This window comes from Antennarius striatus, chromosome 18, assembly GCF_040054535.1.
Source record: "Antennarius striatus isolate MH-2024 chromosome 18, ASM4005453v1, whole genome shotgun sequence".
Classification (NCBI taxonomy): Eukaryota; Metazoa; Chordata; class Actinopteri; order Lophiiformes; family Antennariidae; genus Antennarius; species Antennarius striatus.
In genome coordinates, this window is record NC_090793.1 from 14,289,439 (window position 1) to 14,309,891 (window position 20,453).

The window sequence follows — 20,453 nt, forward strand, 5'->3', positions numbered from 1 at the left end:
AGGTGGCAACGAAGCCATCCCCATGACAACTGAGCCAACACCATCTGTTACTAGAGAAAAGCTGTTAAGTAGACCTGAAGTTAAACTTATTTGTCAGGAAATTTTCAGATTTGTGAACACACACACACACACACATTCTGAAGCATGGTGAACCAAACATGAAGGCTGATTTGTTAGATGAGCCTTGAATAGAATAATGAACTAAAGCTACAACATTCCTGACAGGCAGATAAAGCATGTGAATTCAGAAAAGAAGGGTCACAGGCTGGGATTTGTACAAAAACCGAATTATTTAACTTTATTAACATCAATGTTTTTCCTTTTCATCAACAGATTGTTTTTAATCCTAGTTCTTTATCAACAAATAGAAAACAGACTGTGTACAACAGATTGAACCCCTACATCACTAAGCATTCACAAAGGTAAAAATGAACATTTTAGTTTTTCGCCAGCATTTTCAAGTCCCCCCTCCCCCCACACCAACACCACCACCAACACCATCACTGCTGCCACCGTGGCGGCGGGTGAGACGCTCCCTCCTGTGGCTTGTGTGGAAGAAAGCGCGTGCTTGAGTTTTGCGATGATTCACCCCAAGTGAGGAGTCATCCCACCCCACCCATCAAATGACGGGTGGGAATGAGGGGGGGGGTTGTGCGGTTTCTCTTCATTCGGATGGACAACCAGCTGTCAGAGTTACTATGGTAGTACAGTAGATACAACGGTGTTTCCATTAATACACACTGTAGGACAGCAGGCTTTCTGCAGTCTCTAGGGTTGGTAGATCAGCAGATTTAATCCTTTTTGACAATATATCTTTGAAGCTGTGTATATATCTATGTGTAAATGTACATATATATAATCAGTCATAATTATATATATATTTATAGTTTTATTTCAGTATAAAATAATATCAGGGTTCAGTCCAAGGGACTGAGTCTCTTTCCTCTTGTAGGAATGGTTGATTCTGTACAGATGTCTGCGTTCATGGCTCTGCTCCTCTGCCCGTATAAACTATTTCTACTTCTTTCAGTCTTGTGTGCTTCACCTCCAGCTATCATACCAGAATAATGGGCAGCGAGGAGATGGGAGGGACTTGAAGAGGGACTTGAAGAGCAACAATATTCAGGGATCAGGGAGTATTTTCTGTCAACTACCTTTTGGGTATAAAAGTCTGTTTTCCTCAGGTAAGTTCTCCGCCGTGGAGTATGAAGGCCTCAATGCCATAGGCTTCTGATGAAAAACACAACAAAAAACATAGAAATCATGTGCTTCCCATTTCTTTACACCTCTGATTTAGTCATTTCTTAGCTAATGAGCTCTTTCTTTTAGTATTAGCTACCATGTTTACAGAGGGACAAAATTTATCAAATGTGTGCTCTGAAATAAGTTGCTATTTTATTCAAAGTGAAAAGGCAACATTTTGAGTTACTGAAGTGAGTAAGACCAAAACCACTGTTTATGACACATGACATGAATAAAACAAAAATGTTGAGAGAACCAAAATCTGACAGCAGCTCTGAGAACAGTGGTCCTCCTGTATTAGTATCTTGGGACGTGTTTAAAATACATGTCCCTTGTGCTAAAGTACCCTAAAATAAAAATATTTAAAAAAAGTACCGATTATGAAAATAATGCACAGCCCAGTCTGGGCAGTTTAAGACAGAATAAATGTCTGCTGTTAAAACGATTATTAAAAACAAAAGAAATACTAAACATTAACATTTAAAAGTGAATCATAATAATGACAGTAAATGAACATAAAGACCGAGAAAACGCTCTCTTAGTGCTACCAGTAGCCTTTGACAATCAGGAAGTTTGGCTTCGACAGCGCAGAGTGGCGAGCTGCAGCTCTGCGCTGTCGCATCTGTACAAGAGTTGTCCTATTTGTCTAAGTCAGTGTCATGTTTCTGTTATTATTTTTAAAGCAAAATCGCATATGGTCAGTTCTGTGATTGGTTGAACCCGTTCCCGGGGTCTGAAAGTACGTCACTTTCTCCTCCCCCTGGTAGCTGCAGAAGGAAGGATTGTAGGGGGGGGGGGGCGTTAGGTGAGTTGATGAGGCTGAGATGGGGCTCTTGGCACACTCCTGAGAGGTTTGACCAGGGGGGAGTGGGGGCTGCTCGGTGGGAGTGGTTATGTTGCATAGTGGTCAAAGCTCCCCAGGTACTCCAAAGCTGCCCTGTAGCACAACTGGTACTGGTCCTGGAGGGGAGAGGAAATGTCAGTGACGTCTGCATGATATGATCCATTACATCTCTGTGGGAACCCTTTCTCAGTTTCTTCTCTTAATGAATATGGTCCTAAGGCTGTACACATTATTAAATAGTCTGAGTAAGTGACATCTCTATATTTAAAGCTGTAGTGACAGTTTTCTGTGATATGCCTTGTTTCTTTTCTTTGTCTTCCTATTTATTAAACCGTAACCACAACAGTCTTCTCTGTTGTCTTCTCTAATAAATTCTAAGATACTTTGTCTGTTTGTGGAATAATACATTTTGAAGAAGGAATGTTTGACTCTGGACCTCTTTTGATAGCATCTGATGAGTTTGCTGTGAGATTAATTATTTGCTTCTAAAACTTATTAAAATTATTAAAACTTGTCAGGAAGTAAAAGGAAGACATGTTAAAATATTAAAATTTACAAGTCACTCGCAAACTGCATCATCCCCCCCCCCCGCATTTTTGACCCCCCCCCCATGTTATCAGTCAGCAAGCTGATAAGAAAAAATTCCTCCCGGAGGAAACAAGTTCAAGACGAGTCCTCGCCCTTCCCTGGACACCTAATGTTGTTGTCTTTGGCAGCGTCTTCCAGACCAAGGACGTCCAACAGAACACACACACATAAACATCGAACTGAAGACTTAATTTACACACACAGACACACACACACGCACGCACGCACACACACACACACACACACACACACACACACACACACACACACACACACCTGCCTTGTGCTTTCCACCCTTCATGTGACTGGTGTTACGTATGTGCAAATATTCATTGTAAATATGAATAATAATGTTCATTGCCTTCCCTTCCCCCCTCTCTTCCCCCCTTCTCTATGTGTTGGTGTACTAGTGGCAAAGGCCCAGTAGGCTGTGTCAATGTAATTTTCCCAATGTGGGACTAATAAAGGAATATCTTATCTTATCTCCATCTGGACACGTTCTTACCTCCGTCTGCACCATGGCAGGCCTCTGGGTGCGAAGAGTCTTTACTGTCTGGAAAAGGTCGACGACTCCTTCGTATCTCATCCTCTCCAGCACAATGCTGAGGGTGATGAAGACTCCGGTCCTGCCCACCCCGGCACTGAGGAGCGTGCACACACACACACACACACACACACACACTTTATTACATCTGTTTAAGGGTCATAAACTCTTAATATTCTATATTAAGTTATTACAGATTAAGGTTTATTGTATGCTGGAACTAATTTCAACTTGTTCTGAATATGAAAGACCAGAAAGAATATTTTTATGAAATGATGCCCTGAGAGAAGAGACTGTCTGACCTACAACTACCAGTTTGATTATTTTTGTTCTAATAATACTTTTTCACTGAATTAACTTTAACAGCATCAAAAACTACATTAGCATTATGGTTTCCTGTCTGCCTGTAGATTTGTCTGAATTTGTCTTACTGTCTTAATTTGCCACCTACCTGCAGTGTACAGTGATTGGTCCATCCTGTCCGAACTGTTCCTTTGTTTTGTGCACTTGTCCAATGAAATCAATAAAGCCTTCTCCGGTTTTGGGCACGCCTTGCTCAGGCCAGTCAGTGAACTGGAATTGGCGGATTGTTCTGGACTGGCCGTCCTGTGGGTCAAAAAAAAAAAAAAAAGCCATCAGAACTAAGAAACATGCAGAACTGATAATAAACAAGGTGCATACTGTGATATGTGTGTGCTTCATCTGAGTTTTCTCTGATGCTGTAGCTTATCACTGAGAGCAGCATCTCTGGCTGCAGCCTTCACTCTTATACGAACAACAAATAAACATCACAGCACTGCCTTGCAGGTGAGATTCATGTGAAGCATAACCCAGATGGTTTTTGCAGCGCTATTCTAATCATCTGAATAGTCTCAGGATGCAAGATGAGAAAGATACGACTGATTATCTCTTAACCGTAATTAAATAGTGCTGTGATGTCAGCATGTGTCAATTCATTGGTATCAATTAAATGTTTCTTCTTCATTTCTTCATGTTAGGGGTTTGTTCCCAATATACAGTATGTCTCTTTCAAGTCGTGTGTGTTTGTGCGTGTAGTGAATGTGGGATTAGAGTGTTGCAGTGCTGCTGGCCTTCTGTTGACAGTAAAATATATTTATAGCCTACTGAAACTACTGCATCACAGGGAGTTGCAGTGCTGGCCCTCGGGAATTATATGCTATGCTTTTCATGTATTCTCAGTAAAACACAGACACAGACACAGAGACACAAACACACACACACACACACACACACACACACACACACTCTTGCTAAATCCTTGTAAAGATGGTGTCGGCCTGTCAGGAGAAATAACACGGAATTTGTTCTGATCATCTTTGCCTGGAAATCAGAGTCGGTATAATTCCTAATACTCAGAGCGAATGCCAGCAATTGTATGAAAACAAAAATTAAGATGGATTTGGGTTGGATGGTTGTATTTGGATAAAATGCCCATTAATCCTCACTCCCAAAACCAAGACATAGACAAATGAGAACAGACTAATACACACCCATAAATATAAAATACATGCACATTGGATCCTACGTACCCGGGCATCTGTCACTTTGAACTCTCTGAGAATGTACTGGGGCATGTTGTATTCAGCCATTGGATCCACCACAAAATACTGGTACCTGGCTGAACGCTCTGCTGGCCAGTACTGATGGCATTTCTCCTGAAAAAAAAAAACAAAACACATCAAACCCCCCCGTAATTGTAAATACCTGTATGTGCAGAATCTTTTTTTCACGGCCATAAGAAAAAGACATTTGCATAATGGTTGCCTGATGGGCAAGAGCGAGATGCTAATAGCATAGCATTCTGTGATTTATTAGTCATCCTGATGCATGAGAAGGGCTCTGCTTACAAAGAAAATCAGACCAATCTGCAGACGTGATATAATATAGACCTCTGCATCTGCATCTGGGAAACCATATGCGTAATGAGTACTTGACAACAATAATGGTGAGCATGAGAGCTGTATTTTCATGAACTGTGATTATGGATGAGAAGGTTATAAAAGGTAAAAAATGTGTTTGAATGCTGTCACAATCACCTGCACAATAAGAAAAAAAACCGATTGAAAGATATTCAGCATTTAATCAAACTGGTTCCTGATGAGTGCACCCACTTCACTTAAAGGAAGACTTTGTCTCTGTTGCTGAAGGTTAGATGAGATGTTTGACACAATTCTCCTATAGTTGGGAGATAGTTAAGCCTAGCATAAAGACAGAGTGAAAAAGTCAAGATGTAGTGTGACATGGAATCAACGAAAACCGGTACGCTACAAACCTTTTGAGCAACACTAGCTATGTCCTTTCCCCGGTGTTTGCTCTAAGATAAGCTAAGGTAATAATGCAACACTGGGAATATCTGAAAATGTACCAAAAGTATTATACAGTATAAAATGTATATAATGTATCTATGTATAGCTATTAGCTTTTTTAAAGATACAGTCTTACTAGGAGTTACAACTACTAGTTACTAGATTCCTTCTAGTAGGATGGGAATTATCAGAATGAAAGGGGTGTAACTAATTATTATTAAATTTTTCAGGCTTTAATTCAAGAATAATTCCAATATTCAAGCTTATTTTTAACCAGTTCAAGGTTAGAATGAATTAATGTTAAAGAAGAGTTATTTAGTCGTTTATTCTGCGAAACAGTCCAGCGATCTAAAGCGAAGTGCTGTGTTACTTTCATGTACAGTGTGTTCTTGTGATTTACCCGGCCCATCTCTCGTAGCTTGGTGAGCATGACGATGATGGTGGAGTTGTGCTCCCACAGCATCCTCCAGAAGTCCTCAGTGGTTTCTGCCAGTGGGCCCTGTGTGGCCAAGTAAGCCTTCTGTTGTCTGAACACCGAGCAGAGAAGACATGTTACATCATGATTCTGAACTTTCTGAAGCATTTAAAACTGGTATGATGAAAAAAAAGAAAAAGAAATCACATAGCAAGGAAATAGAAGCTGATTCTTGAAGGAAAACTGAAAATCCAAAACGAGGACCTTGAAAATCAAATTACAGACAAGATATGAGACTTTCAGCAAAAGCGACGTCTTATAAAGTGCTCAAATACATTCAGACACAAATTTATTCAAATAAAATTCTGCTGTCGACCAGCTCTCGGTGTCTTTTGTTCTATGACAGCAACACATACTATTAGGTGGATATTCATTCACAAGACATCGATCTGGGAGAACGATTTGTAGGGAAAGGGATCTGATGAGATCCTGCTGTGAAAAGCTCTCCCAAAAACGTGTGTATGCCTTGACATTTTTCAAAATACTGACTACACAAATCCCTGTATATTTAATGGAAGAAGAAAATAATCCACTGCAACTATCGTCATCACACATTTGAACATGAATAGCTCTTCCGCTTCTTCCTCTCTGTAACACAACGCTTTATGAGACAGAGAGAGCACTTGACATGCTCACTAAGCTAGAAATGAGCTCATCCACTGCCAGGGTGCCAACGCTGTGCTGGTGTCCTACGTGACTTTGGTCAAGTTGAGGAGTTCTGCTGTCAGCCAGTAGGTGGCAGCAATGTACCAATCAACATAATGAGAAGGACTCCAACACAAGCTGCAGGCACACTTACACATGCACACACTCACATGTTCATAGCGCATGCCAGCATCCAGGTGTCCAATGCATGCGTGCAGAAGTTTCACATGTATATTCAGACACGCTACAATAGGCATTCAGTCACATACTGAGCTACGGCTGAGCAACTAATGAAGGTGCTGCAGGCAAAGCACTAATGTGGAACTGGGAGATTAGAATATGCTCAGGGCTTCGCTCACTCAAAGAAACAACAGAGAGAGAAGAAGGGATGGCATATGAGGAGGAGAAGTCACCAGAGTGAGGAATCAAATTAAATGCAGGAAAATGGGGGGGGGGGGGTGTACAACTTAGAGGGAAATGATGTAGAATGGAAATTGTGAGCACATGAAAAGAGTTAACTCTCCAGCTGGTCATCTGAGCAACTCTAGTAAAGTAGAACCAACAGATGAAGACGAGAGAAGGGAGAGTGAGAGGGGAGTAAAAGTAAGACAAGACTGTAAAAAAGAAGGAAGACTAAGATGGGGTACATGCTAATTTTCAAATAGATAGGGTGGACCCACATATTCTCCTCATAAAATAGCTCCTTGCCAAAACAAAAAACAATTCTTACTATACCACAACACTGACTTGCGCACACAGTGTCTTGATGAGCGCGTTGCCAAACAGCACAAAGCCCTCTCCGCATCATCCCACATGACTGCAGTGCTTGAGGACGGAGCGTTTCATTTCAACCTCATTACAATGCTAAAACTCCAGCCTGCATCGGAGCATATCCAGGGCTCGTGCCCCTGATAGCATCACTGGAATCAATGACGTGCCTCTCATTAGCTTACCATATTATTGGCTTTTTTTGAAGGAGCTGGGGTGAAGGGCACTGGAGGCCCCTGTTTAGTTTTTATTTATGCCCAGGCTTTAAAAGCAGCTTAATCACACCGAGCCACTGGTGCACACAACAGGTCCCCACCTGGATATGTCTGTCTGTGTCATGATGTCTGAATAGTAAATTAAGACGGTGAGTGAGTGGATGGTGGTGGGAGGAAAGAGACAGTGAGGAAGGAGGTGAGAAGGAGAGGGATAACGAAGAGGGAATAGAGACGGACAAAACAGGGAAAAAATTTAGAAGGAAAGGGACAGAAAAAAAGAAAACGCAGGCAATGTTTAAGAGAGGAAAAAATGGAGAGGGCTCCAGTAAACACTCTTCATTACAATACTCGAGCTGCAATTATGCTATTTACACAGCAACAATGGAGGGTTTGCCTCACCAGGGCAACTTCTAATTAAAAACAGGGCTGAAGGAATAGAAGGGAAGCAGTGGGATGTGGGTAGCAGTAGGAGTGGGGACGCTGTCTCTTTCACGGCTTGGTACAAAGATGGACCTAGATGGCATATCATAGGGGGTAAATCCATCTCCTCATAGGAGATAGTAGCCACAGAGGAGTCAGGGCTGTCTGTCTCCACTCATACTTATATGGATCTAGAATTGCAATCTGGTTTTTCATCTGCCACCCCCTCGGAAGCAATTTGGACTCACCGAACACACGATGACATGCAGTAGATTCAATATGAGAGCGGTAGCGGATCAACAGATGAGAGCCACATTGACAAAGTCAGGAGTATTTCTTGTGACTGGATACGGCACACTGCAGGCCCACACTCAGTCCCCTCCCATACATTTTTAACTTGTTGAGCATCTGCAGTATTTTTCACACCTGTAACAGTGTACCAGTTCGCCAGAAGTCAACGTCAGAAGATTTTTCGGTAAAGTGAGGGAGCGCTGTACTCCGCAAATTTAACATGAAATAAAACAATGACCGTGAGCATAGGCTCTTGGATTTAATTTATGGATGTTTATATCCGCAGAGAAACCACATGGGACTGATTGTAGACTTATTTCACTTGGCAAAGAATAAGTGGATGTGAATATCAACGCCAGTAGTTACATTTAATTGGGTGCAAGTATTCCTCCCTTGAAGCTGAAAACTCCTTAACAATAACAGGCACTTCTATGGATGCTCTGCTAGGCCTATAGCGCAGCCATATCCAGCTCTTGTCTTCTTCCTGGTCCATTGTGTTTAATTAGATTGACAGATAACTTACTATTGAACCAAGTGGCCTTACTTATAAATAATGTATACAAATCAAATATTTTTCTATGATAAAGCTTGTGATACAGTATATTTTTAATTATCGCTAAATCCCTTTAAAAGACCTCACTCCACATTAACATTTAATCATCAAGCATTAACTGTGTATTTAAATCCTGATATAGCTCATTCATCTGCATCACAGAGCGCAGTTCTTGCTAAAAACACAATAATGAAGCATATATTACCACAACACAGTGTCGATGACATACATACTGTCCGTATGGATTACATACTCTAAAACAAGACACATACTCAACAAATAAACATGCTTTTCTAAAAAAAAAAAGTGTTTCTTGTATTTCTCGCATAAGGATAAGCCAAAGGGAATGTGGCATTATTAGTACATTTGGAATATAATAGACAGGGACAGATTCATTTTGGGGGGTGTTTTCCTTGTTGCATTGTCCTGTAGAGCTTATAGTCGGCACTTTAACTCATATTCACTGCACTCAGTTGAAAGTGTGTGTTGCTGACCTGTAGCCATCAATGCAGCTGGCGTTGATATAGTCGGAGCCCTCAACACCACGAATGGGCTGCAGGCAGACGCGAGTAGACTCGAAAGGCATGATGTTGACCAGGCGGTTCTTGAACTTGTTACAGGGCAAATTGGCACTGATGAAGCGTGAGGTGTGGGCCTTGGAATTAGCCAGTCTCTGTTTAAGAAAAAGTGGGAAGAAAGCGGATACAGAGTGAGATGGAAAGAATACACGTGTGATCACTGACCTACAGAAAACAACTACAGAAGTGTTCTGAAAGACTTCTCAAATTTAAAGTTTCCTGTTAAGACAAATGAAGTTTTACTGGCAGGTGTAACTAAGTGCAGTGGGCACGTCTCCCATAGAGTCTTAGAGCTTGGAGGATTGTAGGAGACAACAAGCTCAGAGTTGGCAGTGGTCAGAGCACAGATGGACAGTACAGGACTGCGTATGGACAGCCATGCTAATTTGTGTTGATGTGTTTGTGCGTTGTGGCTAGACTGTGTGGGCATGGGGGGTTGTGGCTCCCAAATACACTGCAATCATTCTCTCACTCTTTCATTCTCCATCATTGGCAGCGGTGTAGATGCTATTATCACTTCAAACAGAATAGATCATGGTCATGAGAGGGCTAATGGCATCGCTGTGCTGGGAGGAAAGTGTGTAATGACATCACAGTCGATAGCTAATGACAGAAGGTGATTCCGAGTCACCTTGAACACCAGCTGTGTGTGTCTCTGTGTTAGTCATATATGTTTTCATTTGTGTGTGTGTGCACTGACGTGTTAGTGTTGTTTGGTATTGAAAAACATTGTGACATTTGTCTCAGTATTGTCTCAGCACCAGTGTCACACAATGTAATTCCTGAACACTGACTTATTTGATGAATTATTTCACAAATGTTTAAACCCAAGAAAATAGCGACACCCTAGACAAAATCTCAGGATCTTCAGCAGCGGGGTAACATTACTTTGATGACATGATTCAGATCACAAAGGACGGAGTTAAATTCGCAGGACAGACCCCGCCCCCCAAGTTCTGTTAGTTAGTTAATTCTGTTAGTTAACCGGTACTACTTACTGCATAGTATTACAATGTCTGCCCTGTGAGTTATTCAGGCGTATGAACTGGGAAAAGCTTTTCTGACATCTTTTTTTAAAGTTATGAAGTCACATAGTGTTAGTCATTCAAATAATATTCTCAAAACGAGCCTCAGGTAATAGCCAAGGTGTAAGCTCATCAGTCACCTTAAACTCCAGCTCCATGGCTGTAACCGTTTCACCGGGCGGCGGCTGGGTGAGTTTCTGGATGTGGGCGTAAAGGTTACGTGCTGGCAACTCGGTATTGCCACAGGTGGCGGCTTCAAGCAGAGCCTCATGGATGAAGATGTATTGGTCTTCAGTCTGAACCATGTAGTTCCTTTGGGCACGCATGCAGGTCACATGGCCGTAGATGTCTACAGATTTCTCGTGCTTCATCCGCTCCAGCATGGCATCAATCACAATGAAGCAGCCGGTCCTGCCCACCCCAGCGCTGATGGAGAGAAGACGGGGCAAAGCATTCAATGTTTAACTGCATCTGAGATTGGACAGTCTTGATAAAACAGTCTAGTACAAACAGCTCAACAGGACTCTAAAGCGTCATTAAACAATTTGATGTTAACACAGTTAATGTGTTTAGCAACATTACTTATCAGGCAATGCAAACTTGGATATTTTGAATCGCAGCTATCATTTGAGAACATGCTGTGTATGTACTTATGATATATAAACATCAATATGTGTACGTGCAAATAGCAGCAATTGACCAGTATGGTTCTTTCTATAACTAATAATTATTACGTCTGAGACAATCAAGCTGCGTGGGTAATCTTGTGCATCGAAAAAACAACGGAAGAGATGGATTTTCCCATTATTTCAAGTTTTGCACATTTTACCCAGACGCTGTTGTGATTTCAATGTTTGGAATATTTCACTAACAAATAATGTCATATGAATATATTTTTGAGTATGCACCCGAGAGAAAGAAATATAATGCAGCATCATAATTGATCATAAAAAAGGCAAGCTTGCAGAAAATATAAAAACACAGGGAAGCAGTGTGGAAGACACAAAACTAAAGCAATGCTAATGTCACACAATGTTGTGCCACAGTAATTAGGGGGAGACCAATAGCAGATATTCATAATAGAAGTAATTAAAAAAACAGTATTAATATGTGAAGTACTGTCTGAGTACCATAATGCCATTTTGAGTTACTTGTACTTGACTTGATTTCTTCCATTTTCTGCACCTTTCTTCTTTTCTTTTACTCTCCACCACATTTATTTTGTAACTTGTAAGCCGACGTGTCAGATGTGTGTTCAGGGTGAGGTATTAAATGAAAACATTACATGGTGACTACTCTACAACATGAGAGAGGAGTATCCAAAGTAAGATATTTTTAACATTTAGTTAATCTGTAATTAGACTAAAATAATTCATAAAAAAAGAGAGTCTCTGAATGTAGTTGTATGTGATGATGCATGTGTGTAGAAATATCTAACAGTATGAGATGTATGAGAAATGAAACATTAGGCGCATTAACAATAGTATTATATTGTAAGGTTTCCACTTCCATCATGTTTTCCTTTGAATACTGAACATCGTGTTTTTCCAGCTCAGCTCCTTCACTCCCTCCTGCATAAAGGTGCTCCATAATAATAGTAAGAACTTAATATGAATTACATCTTTTTTAGACGTACCTGCAGTGAACTACCATTGGCCCTGCATCTGGAGGATTACAGGCTTTTACCCGCCGAAGGAAAGCCAGTATGGGAGTGGGGTACTCTGGCACTCCATGGTCTGGCCAGGCCATGAACTGGAACTGCCTCACCTCTCTCTTCTCACTGGAGCCATTCTGTAAGAGAGTCAGGGAAGTTGCAAGATTTAGATCAGACCAGAAAATTGTAGTTTATTTCTGGTAAATTTACAGTAAGAAATATAGCAAAAACTTGATACAATAAATTACAGAAGGCTGCTATTTTAGAGACATGACAGAGTGTACAAAATGTTTTGCACAAGGTCGGTCTGCTTTGGTGAAAGGGGGAACAGAATATTTTCAAACAGAAAAGTTTGAAAAGCACAAGTAGATTAAATTGTCAGACACGCAGTTATTTTGAGCAAAATTTTTGAGTGAAATCTCTTTAATAGGCACACAGAATGTGCTCTAATTCATGGGTGTGATCATTCTGGAAGTGTACGTGTAGACGATGTATATAATTTTGGCAATGAACACTGGCAGTTTGTCTGAAATGGTTTCTTTGCATTGTCACCATTCCTGATTGAAACCAAGTACCCGCTCTGACTGAAGACTTACATTTAATTAGAAATTATGATAATTATAAGTAAGTAATGGAAAAAGAGAAAGCAGAGGAGAAATAAAGGACAAAACATCAGTCACATCATCACAGCGCTGAAGTATATGAATCAAAGTGAAAAACTTAAATATTTTATTGCCTTTGAGAGAACAAGAGACAAATCCTGGACGATAAAAGCCAATTATAGGGGTGAAATATAGAGTCCAACAGTAATAGCCTTTATCTGTCTTCAGAAAACTAAGAAATTACATTTTTAAAATGGGACTTCGGTAATGATGAACTCCAATTACCTGCAGGGAACATGTCCCTCATGAGCATGTCTCACCGTGTGTTTAACTGCAAATGACAAAGTAGCATTATACCTTGTAGAGGGCGAAAGTACGAACGCTGTAAGTGGCTAACTCCACAGTATCCAGCATGGTGACCTGGATCATCCCATAGGTCTCTGTTCCTCTCGATGGCCAGTACTGGTCACACTTCACCTGGCAGAGAGCGAGAGGGCAAACTGTCAGCATGAGCTGCTGCTAACATCCACCACAAGTCTAGCATGTAGGATTATACTGATTAACAGGGAGGTCAGGTCAAAGGCTTTGTCTGTTGTCTAATTAAAAAGTGAACATTCATAATCAGCTCCTGTACACCATGAAATAATAACTGAATAGAAATTGGAACGGAATTATGGAATTAAATCCCGATTTCATTTTTTGCAGGACGTTATTTAAAATAAGCCAGTTGTCAGGAGGTCCACATCCCTTTGTAATGTAATGCTTTCAGAATATTTGTAATGATAATATTGGGAGATGTGTCTAAAGGTTTGTTCTTGCCTGTCATGGAGGGACAGCAGGTTTGGCCACCTGTCCACATGTGCACAGAACAAACTTTAATGAGAATGAAGCTAAAAACCCCCCAAACTGTATAAAATAATATTGACAGATAAGCCCTTACCAAAAACTTCATGTTTCATTCTGTCTCATTTTTCATTTTGTTAAAGCTTATTTGACTTTAGATTGGAACAGTAAAGGACTGGAAAAATTGTTGCAGCTACTTCAAACATGAACTTTCGGTCATCAGATTGGAGAAAGTCAATATTGGTTTGAGTTATTGATAATTAGATATGTCAGTCAAAGATGTTCCAAACTAGATCCAAATAACAAGATATCAAAATTAGGCCACACAGTTCCACAATCATGCTGCTTTTGATTTTCATAACACTTAATTTGAAAGTTGTTCAAGGGGTTTCAGAGCCCCCTAGCAAAGAATCACATCATTATCAAAACACCATTCGAAGCTCTCTGATTGGTCTTGCTTCAAGCTTCTAGGATCAGTCAATTCTTGCAGATATATTCAAGAAAAAAAACAACTTGTTTGGCAAGAGCTTCTGATGTGTAGGCTTTGTGGTACTGGTTCAGTTCCTAATAATTATTCCACCCAGCATTAACTACAAGATGAACATGTTCACAGATATCACCACTGTGTTAATGTGAGACCTCGCCGCTATTGAGCTGGATAACGTGAGAGGAAGAGATGCAGTGTGGATGAGCTAATCATATTGATATTGCAGTACCCAGCTGACATTTGGAAGACATTTGCTGTCTCTGGGAGCTGTTACAAATCAACAAACAAAAGGTGCTAAAATCCCCCCCTAACATTTCACCTCACTGGTGACAGCTCAGATTCAGAGGCAGAGGGAGACCTTGCAGCAGCAACTCAAGTAAGTGATGGGGAACCACTTGCAGTACAAACATATGGATTAGCAGTCAGCACTGTAATGAATATCTCTGGGCTGTCGAAGCTTTAGTGGTACACCCCCCCCCCCCGCAGATGAACACATAAACTAATCCAGACGTACACACCAAGAGGCGGCAGCGTCCACTATGATCTGCTTCTGTTTTGAACCAGGCTTCTCATATGTCCTCACCTCATCTTTTACAGAGAACAGAGCTTTTATCTAGAGATTCTAGATGACCACACACACACACACACACACACACACACACACACACACACACACACACACACACACACACACACACACACACACACACACACACACACACAGACACACACACACACACACACACACACACACACACACACACACACACACACACACACACACACACACACACGAGTTATAGCTCTGGTCACATTTCATTCCTGACCTTTTAAGGTTTTACAAACTAGTAATGATAGCACTATAGGAAGCTGAAATTTATCTGCTGCTGAATATCGTTCCACTTGTCAGACTCACACATTATTTAGCATAAGACATCAGCTTGGCTGTTGTGTACTCTATCTCTGCAAGAGAAGGAAAAAGGAAGCATATTTATTTAGAATGTGGATGACACCTCTTGTGTGCAACAACCTTTGAGAGATTTTTTGCCTGATTAAATAAAGACTTCCTTTCGGCTTGTCCCGTTAGGGGTCGCCACAGCCACCTGACACTGGCTTGTGCATCCGTATGACTGCAGCAGATGCCGGGAATTGAACCTAAGAAGGCAAAATGGATGCGAAGCAAGCGCTCTGTTTTGCTGTTTCATATACAGTGATTTTTTTGCTACTTGATAAACATTGCATTTTCAGAAAGTCATTCAGAAACAGCGGCATACTGCTAATCATCATTCATCTTAACATTTACCCCTCTATAAACTGAAGATTGTAACTGTGATTTGTATGCAGTGATTAAGAACTTAACACAACAATTTTTTTTTGAGAAGTCAGAATAATGTAAGTAATTTTCAGCCCCCCCCAAAAAAACAAACAAACAAAAAAACAAAATTAAGAGTTAAACAACCCCTTTGAAAATTATAGATGACTCCCTTTCCTTTGATTGTGTTTTACTTGAGACCATAAGAGACCCTTGGAAAAGTGGGAGAAGATTTTTCCTCCCAGATGAAAGGCAGGAACAGTATTCTACATCTTTCTCTTGACAGGACCAAAGGCTGATTTCTTCCCAAGTTTCTCACACTGTGAACACTGTATGTACTGTATTTGAAGATAGGACTCTCAGATTAAAGAATTTCGTCACTTAAAATGTGATTAATCTGCTGCTGTCACTGAACATCATATTGAATATATATTGAATGTGCAAATATTCTGGATTATGAAATGAGGGACTTTCACTTATCGTGTCCACAGTTTACTGAAATAATTGTCTGTATCAACAGTTCAAAATTAAAACAGATAACAGCATGGTTTTCACTTCACCATCACTCTACAGACACTGGGTAATAATGTCAACTTTAGATAATGATCCCCACCAATTCAGGCTGCTCTAAAAAAAAATAAAAATCAATGACTAGAATTTTTTTTAAATGACATCTTGTAATTGCCATCTGTAGTTTGGGACCATCTTTCATTAGGGAGCTGTATGCACTCACTAATAAAGCACTACATAATGGAAGTGCTCCATGCTGATATCTATTTCCTCCAAGGAACTCATGAGGAGGATTCTCTGGTGGTAATTATTCAAAACCCTGCAAATTTTGAATATCAATGTGCCCCTTTTTGCTTTTATTAGCTTAAATATATTTTTAGGAGCACACCAGCGTTGCTGGGTGACAATCCTCTTAGCTTCAACTTCAGAGTTTTCATAATAATGCTATGGCTTTCAAGTGCCAAATTCAGAAAGCGCAAACACAAATGAGACACTCCATGAAACCTTGGCATGGTGGCGAAAAAATAAATACAAAGCAATCAACTAAGGCTCTCTGGGATGGGTCTAAGTAATAAAATGCAATCTATACTTCTAACTTCTACAGTATGCAAGTTTCTAACTTAAGTAATTCTGTCCACAGAAAACCAAAATATGTTTGAAGTCCTGGTAACTTTGATCAGGCTGACAAATCCAGCTCTCAAGTAGAGCTGGCCAGCTGTTTGCCTTCAGGCTTTGTTTAGCTTTATGTTACTTCCCAATATCAAGCTACATGGATTTATTTTTGTCAGGAAACTCCATCTTTGGACAGATCGTAACATTCTAGTATGATAAGGTGCAACCTAGACTAAAAACACGGTTTATTCCAGCTGGACAATGAAGCTCCATTATTCTGCCTTATAAGAGTGTGGCATCACTATAAAAGAGTCCAGGTACTAGAGCTGTCTGTCTACAGTCCACATCTGCTCCCCATTGAAAATCTGCAACACATTATGATGACTGGAATAGAACAAGACTTCAGCTGAAATTATGTGTCAAGCAAGAATTCCCCTTTCAATTTGTCCTCTCTTCTGAAACACACTGAGTGTTGTTTGAAAGAAACACTAAGGTAAACATTAAATCTTCTTGAGAAATCTGTTGCAGGCATCAAATTTAATATCAGTGTATATTGATAAACACAAAACAATTTACCAAAGTAAACATTACATATCTAGAAGTTAAAATGCTTTTTGAAATCACTGCAAGCTGCTTTAAAGGACAGTTTACATATTGTTCAAACTTTTTTGTAATTAGAGTGGTTTCATTTACTATAATGGTATTACAGCTTAACAAAAAAAAAACTCATTTGTTTTTCTCCTGGAATTGCAAGTATTCCCTGTTTCTTTTGTCCACAACTAAGTAAAGAGGTTGTACATTCACATGCATATTTTTAAATATACTACTGTACCAATGCTTGCTGCATGCAAATATAATTTAATGATTGCTTAAAAAGCAAGTGTGATTTTGGTCTCTATTTATTATCATCAACATTCTGATTATTATTTGCCATTTATTCCCTGATTAATCATTTGATTGAGCATTTAATTGATGTATGAACTACACTACCATATGTAAAAAATACAATATCATGTAATTAAATAAGAATGACTAATTATTATAATGTTATATTAATATTTGAATACAGTAACAAATAGTGAAGATTAAACGGTTAATGACCTAGTCAGTACTTGACTACCAAACTTTAAAATGTACAGTGATTTGTAATGTCTCTCCTCACCCGTGACTTCTCCTCCAGTCTGGTCATCATGATGATGGTGCTTGATCTTTGCTCCCACACCATCCTCCAGAAATCACTCAGTGTCTCTGGCAGTGGACCCTGTGTGGCTATGTAGGCATTCTGCTTCCTGTAGCCATCGATGTAGTTTGCATTTACATAGTCACTGCCTGGAACGGCTGTAGTGAAGACAGGAAATAAAAATGCAAACCATAAAGTAATCAACACAGCATGAGTGACTTGACATTATAAGGTTGTTTAGGTTTAAGTCAAAATGAATGATAAAACACAGGTTTTTAATGATATGGAGCACAGTGTCACCCATTGTAAACACAAAATCATCATTGTCAAACATTATCATGAATTCCATCATCAGCATCACTTAGAGGGAAAAACTACATGTGCTTTATGGAACTGGAGATTTATGTAGCAGAAGAAGGAACACACATTGCCCTTGGCATGACTGAAAAGTCCCCATTGGATGGAGACCTCAGTCAATGGCCATCTGGAGGTTAAGTGGGTATTACACACGCTCTTACCATCAACAGAGGTGAGCACCACCCTGGAATGATCATAGGCAATGACGTTTGCATAGCGATTCTTTGGTTTGTTGACTTCCATGTTAGAGTTCTCCCAGGTAAACTGCTGGCCTGGATCAATAGACTGTGATCGAGGGAAGGAAATAAAAGAGAAAAAGATGAGGATGGATGTTCAACAAAGTCAACTGGACCTTGTAGAAAAACCTTGAAGGTGCTTTGCTTCTAATCCAAGAAGTGTCTTCAGTACTGGATGGATGAGAGGTCAATCAGTGGAAGATGTGAGCCAAAAAGCCTTTGAGCTTTTTCTTTAAGTCCAGCTGACTAAATTTAATACTGAGATCTATCATCACCTGGATGACTGAGAATCTCTATCTCCACATGGAGATAGAGGAATTATATTACTGACCATGTAACACTAAAAAGCTCTTCAGTGTTACATGGATAAAAAGGAACAAGACAGGAAGGCTTGAGCAAAATTACCCCTTGTCTCTTGTCAACCATGAAAGTGCAGCACACTGCGGATGACAAAGCCTTTAAACAGAGCATAATACCAACATCATGACATGTCAAGAAAAGCCTCAATGGGGCATTACTGATAAGTTGTTTTGAGGAGACAGATTCCAGCTATTCCACGCTACTGCTCGGGTACAGCTACAACTGGTGCATGAACAGGTTGATTATAGGCGTTATATTTAACGTCCAAAATAAGAATGATGATGAAATGTAAAACAACTTGTTTGGTTGATTTAAAACCACCATAAAAATTATTTGTCAAAAATTTCCATAAAGCTAACACATATGTCTGTTTCCAAACCCAGCTGTCTGTTTGAGCTGGGACGAGACTCAAATTTTTTCTGATGCTTACAGATAACACTCATTGTCCTCTTTTAGGATACGCTTATTGAATTACTTCATTCGGAGAAGTCACATGCATGACTTCTTGCGGTAACCGTGATTTCTCTCATTGTCCCTTAGCTCATCTTCCATTTCAGGCATCTTTTCCTATCTTGTATTTTTGTTTCATCCATTCCCTTTCAGCCCCTTTGTAACCCTTTCTTACATCATTTGTCTCTGGGGCTGAGGCGACAGTAGACTGCATACATATCGATCTGGAGAGATATGTGATGGCCTCCCTTCCTTTGGCTCGATAATGTCACAGAGTCTCTTGTTATTCCGTATCGATCTCCCCACAGCTTACACCGGAACCATGTCCACTAATTCCCGAGACCTTTCGCCTCTCAAACCCAACAGCAGTATAAAATGACAACTTCCAAAATTCCGTCAGTTGTGTGGTTGCAGCAATTACAAAAAAAAACTGCTATAATAATGACTGCAGTTTATTCAGTGCATAAAATTGACAATTCAAAATACAGATAGTAATTATAGGACAACAAATCAAACTGCAGGTGCAAAGTGAGCCCTAGAGAAGTTGGTTTGGATTCTGATCCATAATACAGTATGACGAGTAAATCATCAATTTTCAATGTTTCTCTAGTGTTAAACTACAAACAAGGCAAATGTGGTTTACCTCACTACAAGAGTCAAAATACTGTCTAACATGGGAATCTCTGGCTAAGCAAATTGGATTTTAATTAGTTCAACGTTCTCACTTTGTCCTGTAGACAAAAAGTAAAACTTAATGCCGATAAAAACAAGTCATGTACATGCAATTTGTATATACAAAAGACATGAAAAATTAGAACATGCTCCTATGCAAAGCATCTTTCACTAGATGGCCAAAATTTTCCGCAGTGAAAATCATATGAGTATAGAGCAATTGTTGCTGATAAGTAACGTCTCTGTCCACAAGTAAGAAGAGAAAGATTAAATTAGCAGTCAAAACATGCCAAATCTATTTGAGAGTTCAGTGAACACAGTGGCTACACAAGACTAATACGAATTGGCAAACAAGCTAGGTATAGAATATATTAAGAGGTGAGATGCCAATGGTCAAAGAACTCTCACAGACACAAATGTAAATGCGTTGAAATGAACATAATGATGCTATGACTGAACATGATAATGCGTCCTGTCATAAACACAGACCTGTCAGTGGAATCTGCAGCATACCTAATACCTGACAAATTCCACTTATTACCCCGTGTGCTCACTTCTAGTGTGATGTGGACTGGTTTTTGAACTATGGGATGTGTAATGGAGAGGAAGTAGTGACCCCTTACAAAGTCTGCCTTGAGGGAAGACGTAATGGGCGCAGCTGGT

The 20,453-nt window shown here is 40.0% G+C and overlaps 1 protein-coding gene across 10 annotated transcripts in view; it reads right to left on the reverse strand.

Moving 5' to 3' along the window:
- Positions 1-271: 271 nt before the first annotated feature.
- Positions 272-20,453, reverse strand: part of LOC137611737 (receptor-type tyrosine-protein phosphatase F-like) — a 174,710-nt gene continuing 154,528 nt past the window's right edge. For all 10 annotated transcript variants that reach the window (XM_068339798.1, XM_068339797.1, XM_068339796.1 and 7 more), the window contains 11 exons: positions 18,234-18,357; positions 17,698-17,873; positions 13,129-13,248; positions 12,152-12,306; positions 10,656-10,941; positions 9,407-9,585; positions 5,946-6,072; positions 4,769-4,894; positions 3,670-3,824; positions 3,180-3,315; positions 272-2,202 (listed from right to left, as the gene is read on the reverse strand). In XM_068339798.1, coding sequence (XP_068195899.1) covers positions 2,134-2,202; positions 3,180-3,315; positions 3,670-3,824; positions 4,769-4,894; positions 5,946-6,072; positions 9,407-9,585; positions 10,656-10,941; positions 12,152-12,306; positions 13,129-13,248; positions 17,698-17,873; positions 18,234-18,357 — 1,653 coding nt within the window. In that variant the 3' untranslated portion in view covers positions 272-2,133. The remainder of the gene's footprint in view (positions 2,203-3,179; positions 3,316-3,669; positions 3,825-4,768; positions 4,895-5,945; positions 6,073-9,406; positions 9,586-10,655; positions 10,942-12,151; positions 12,307-13,128; positions 13,249-17,697; positions 17,874-18,233; positions 18,358-20,453) is intronic.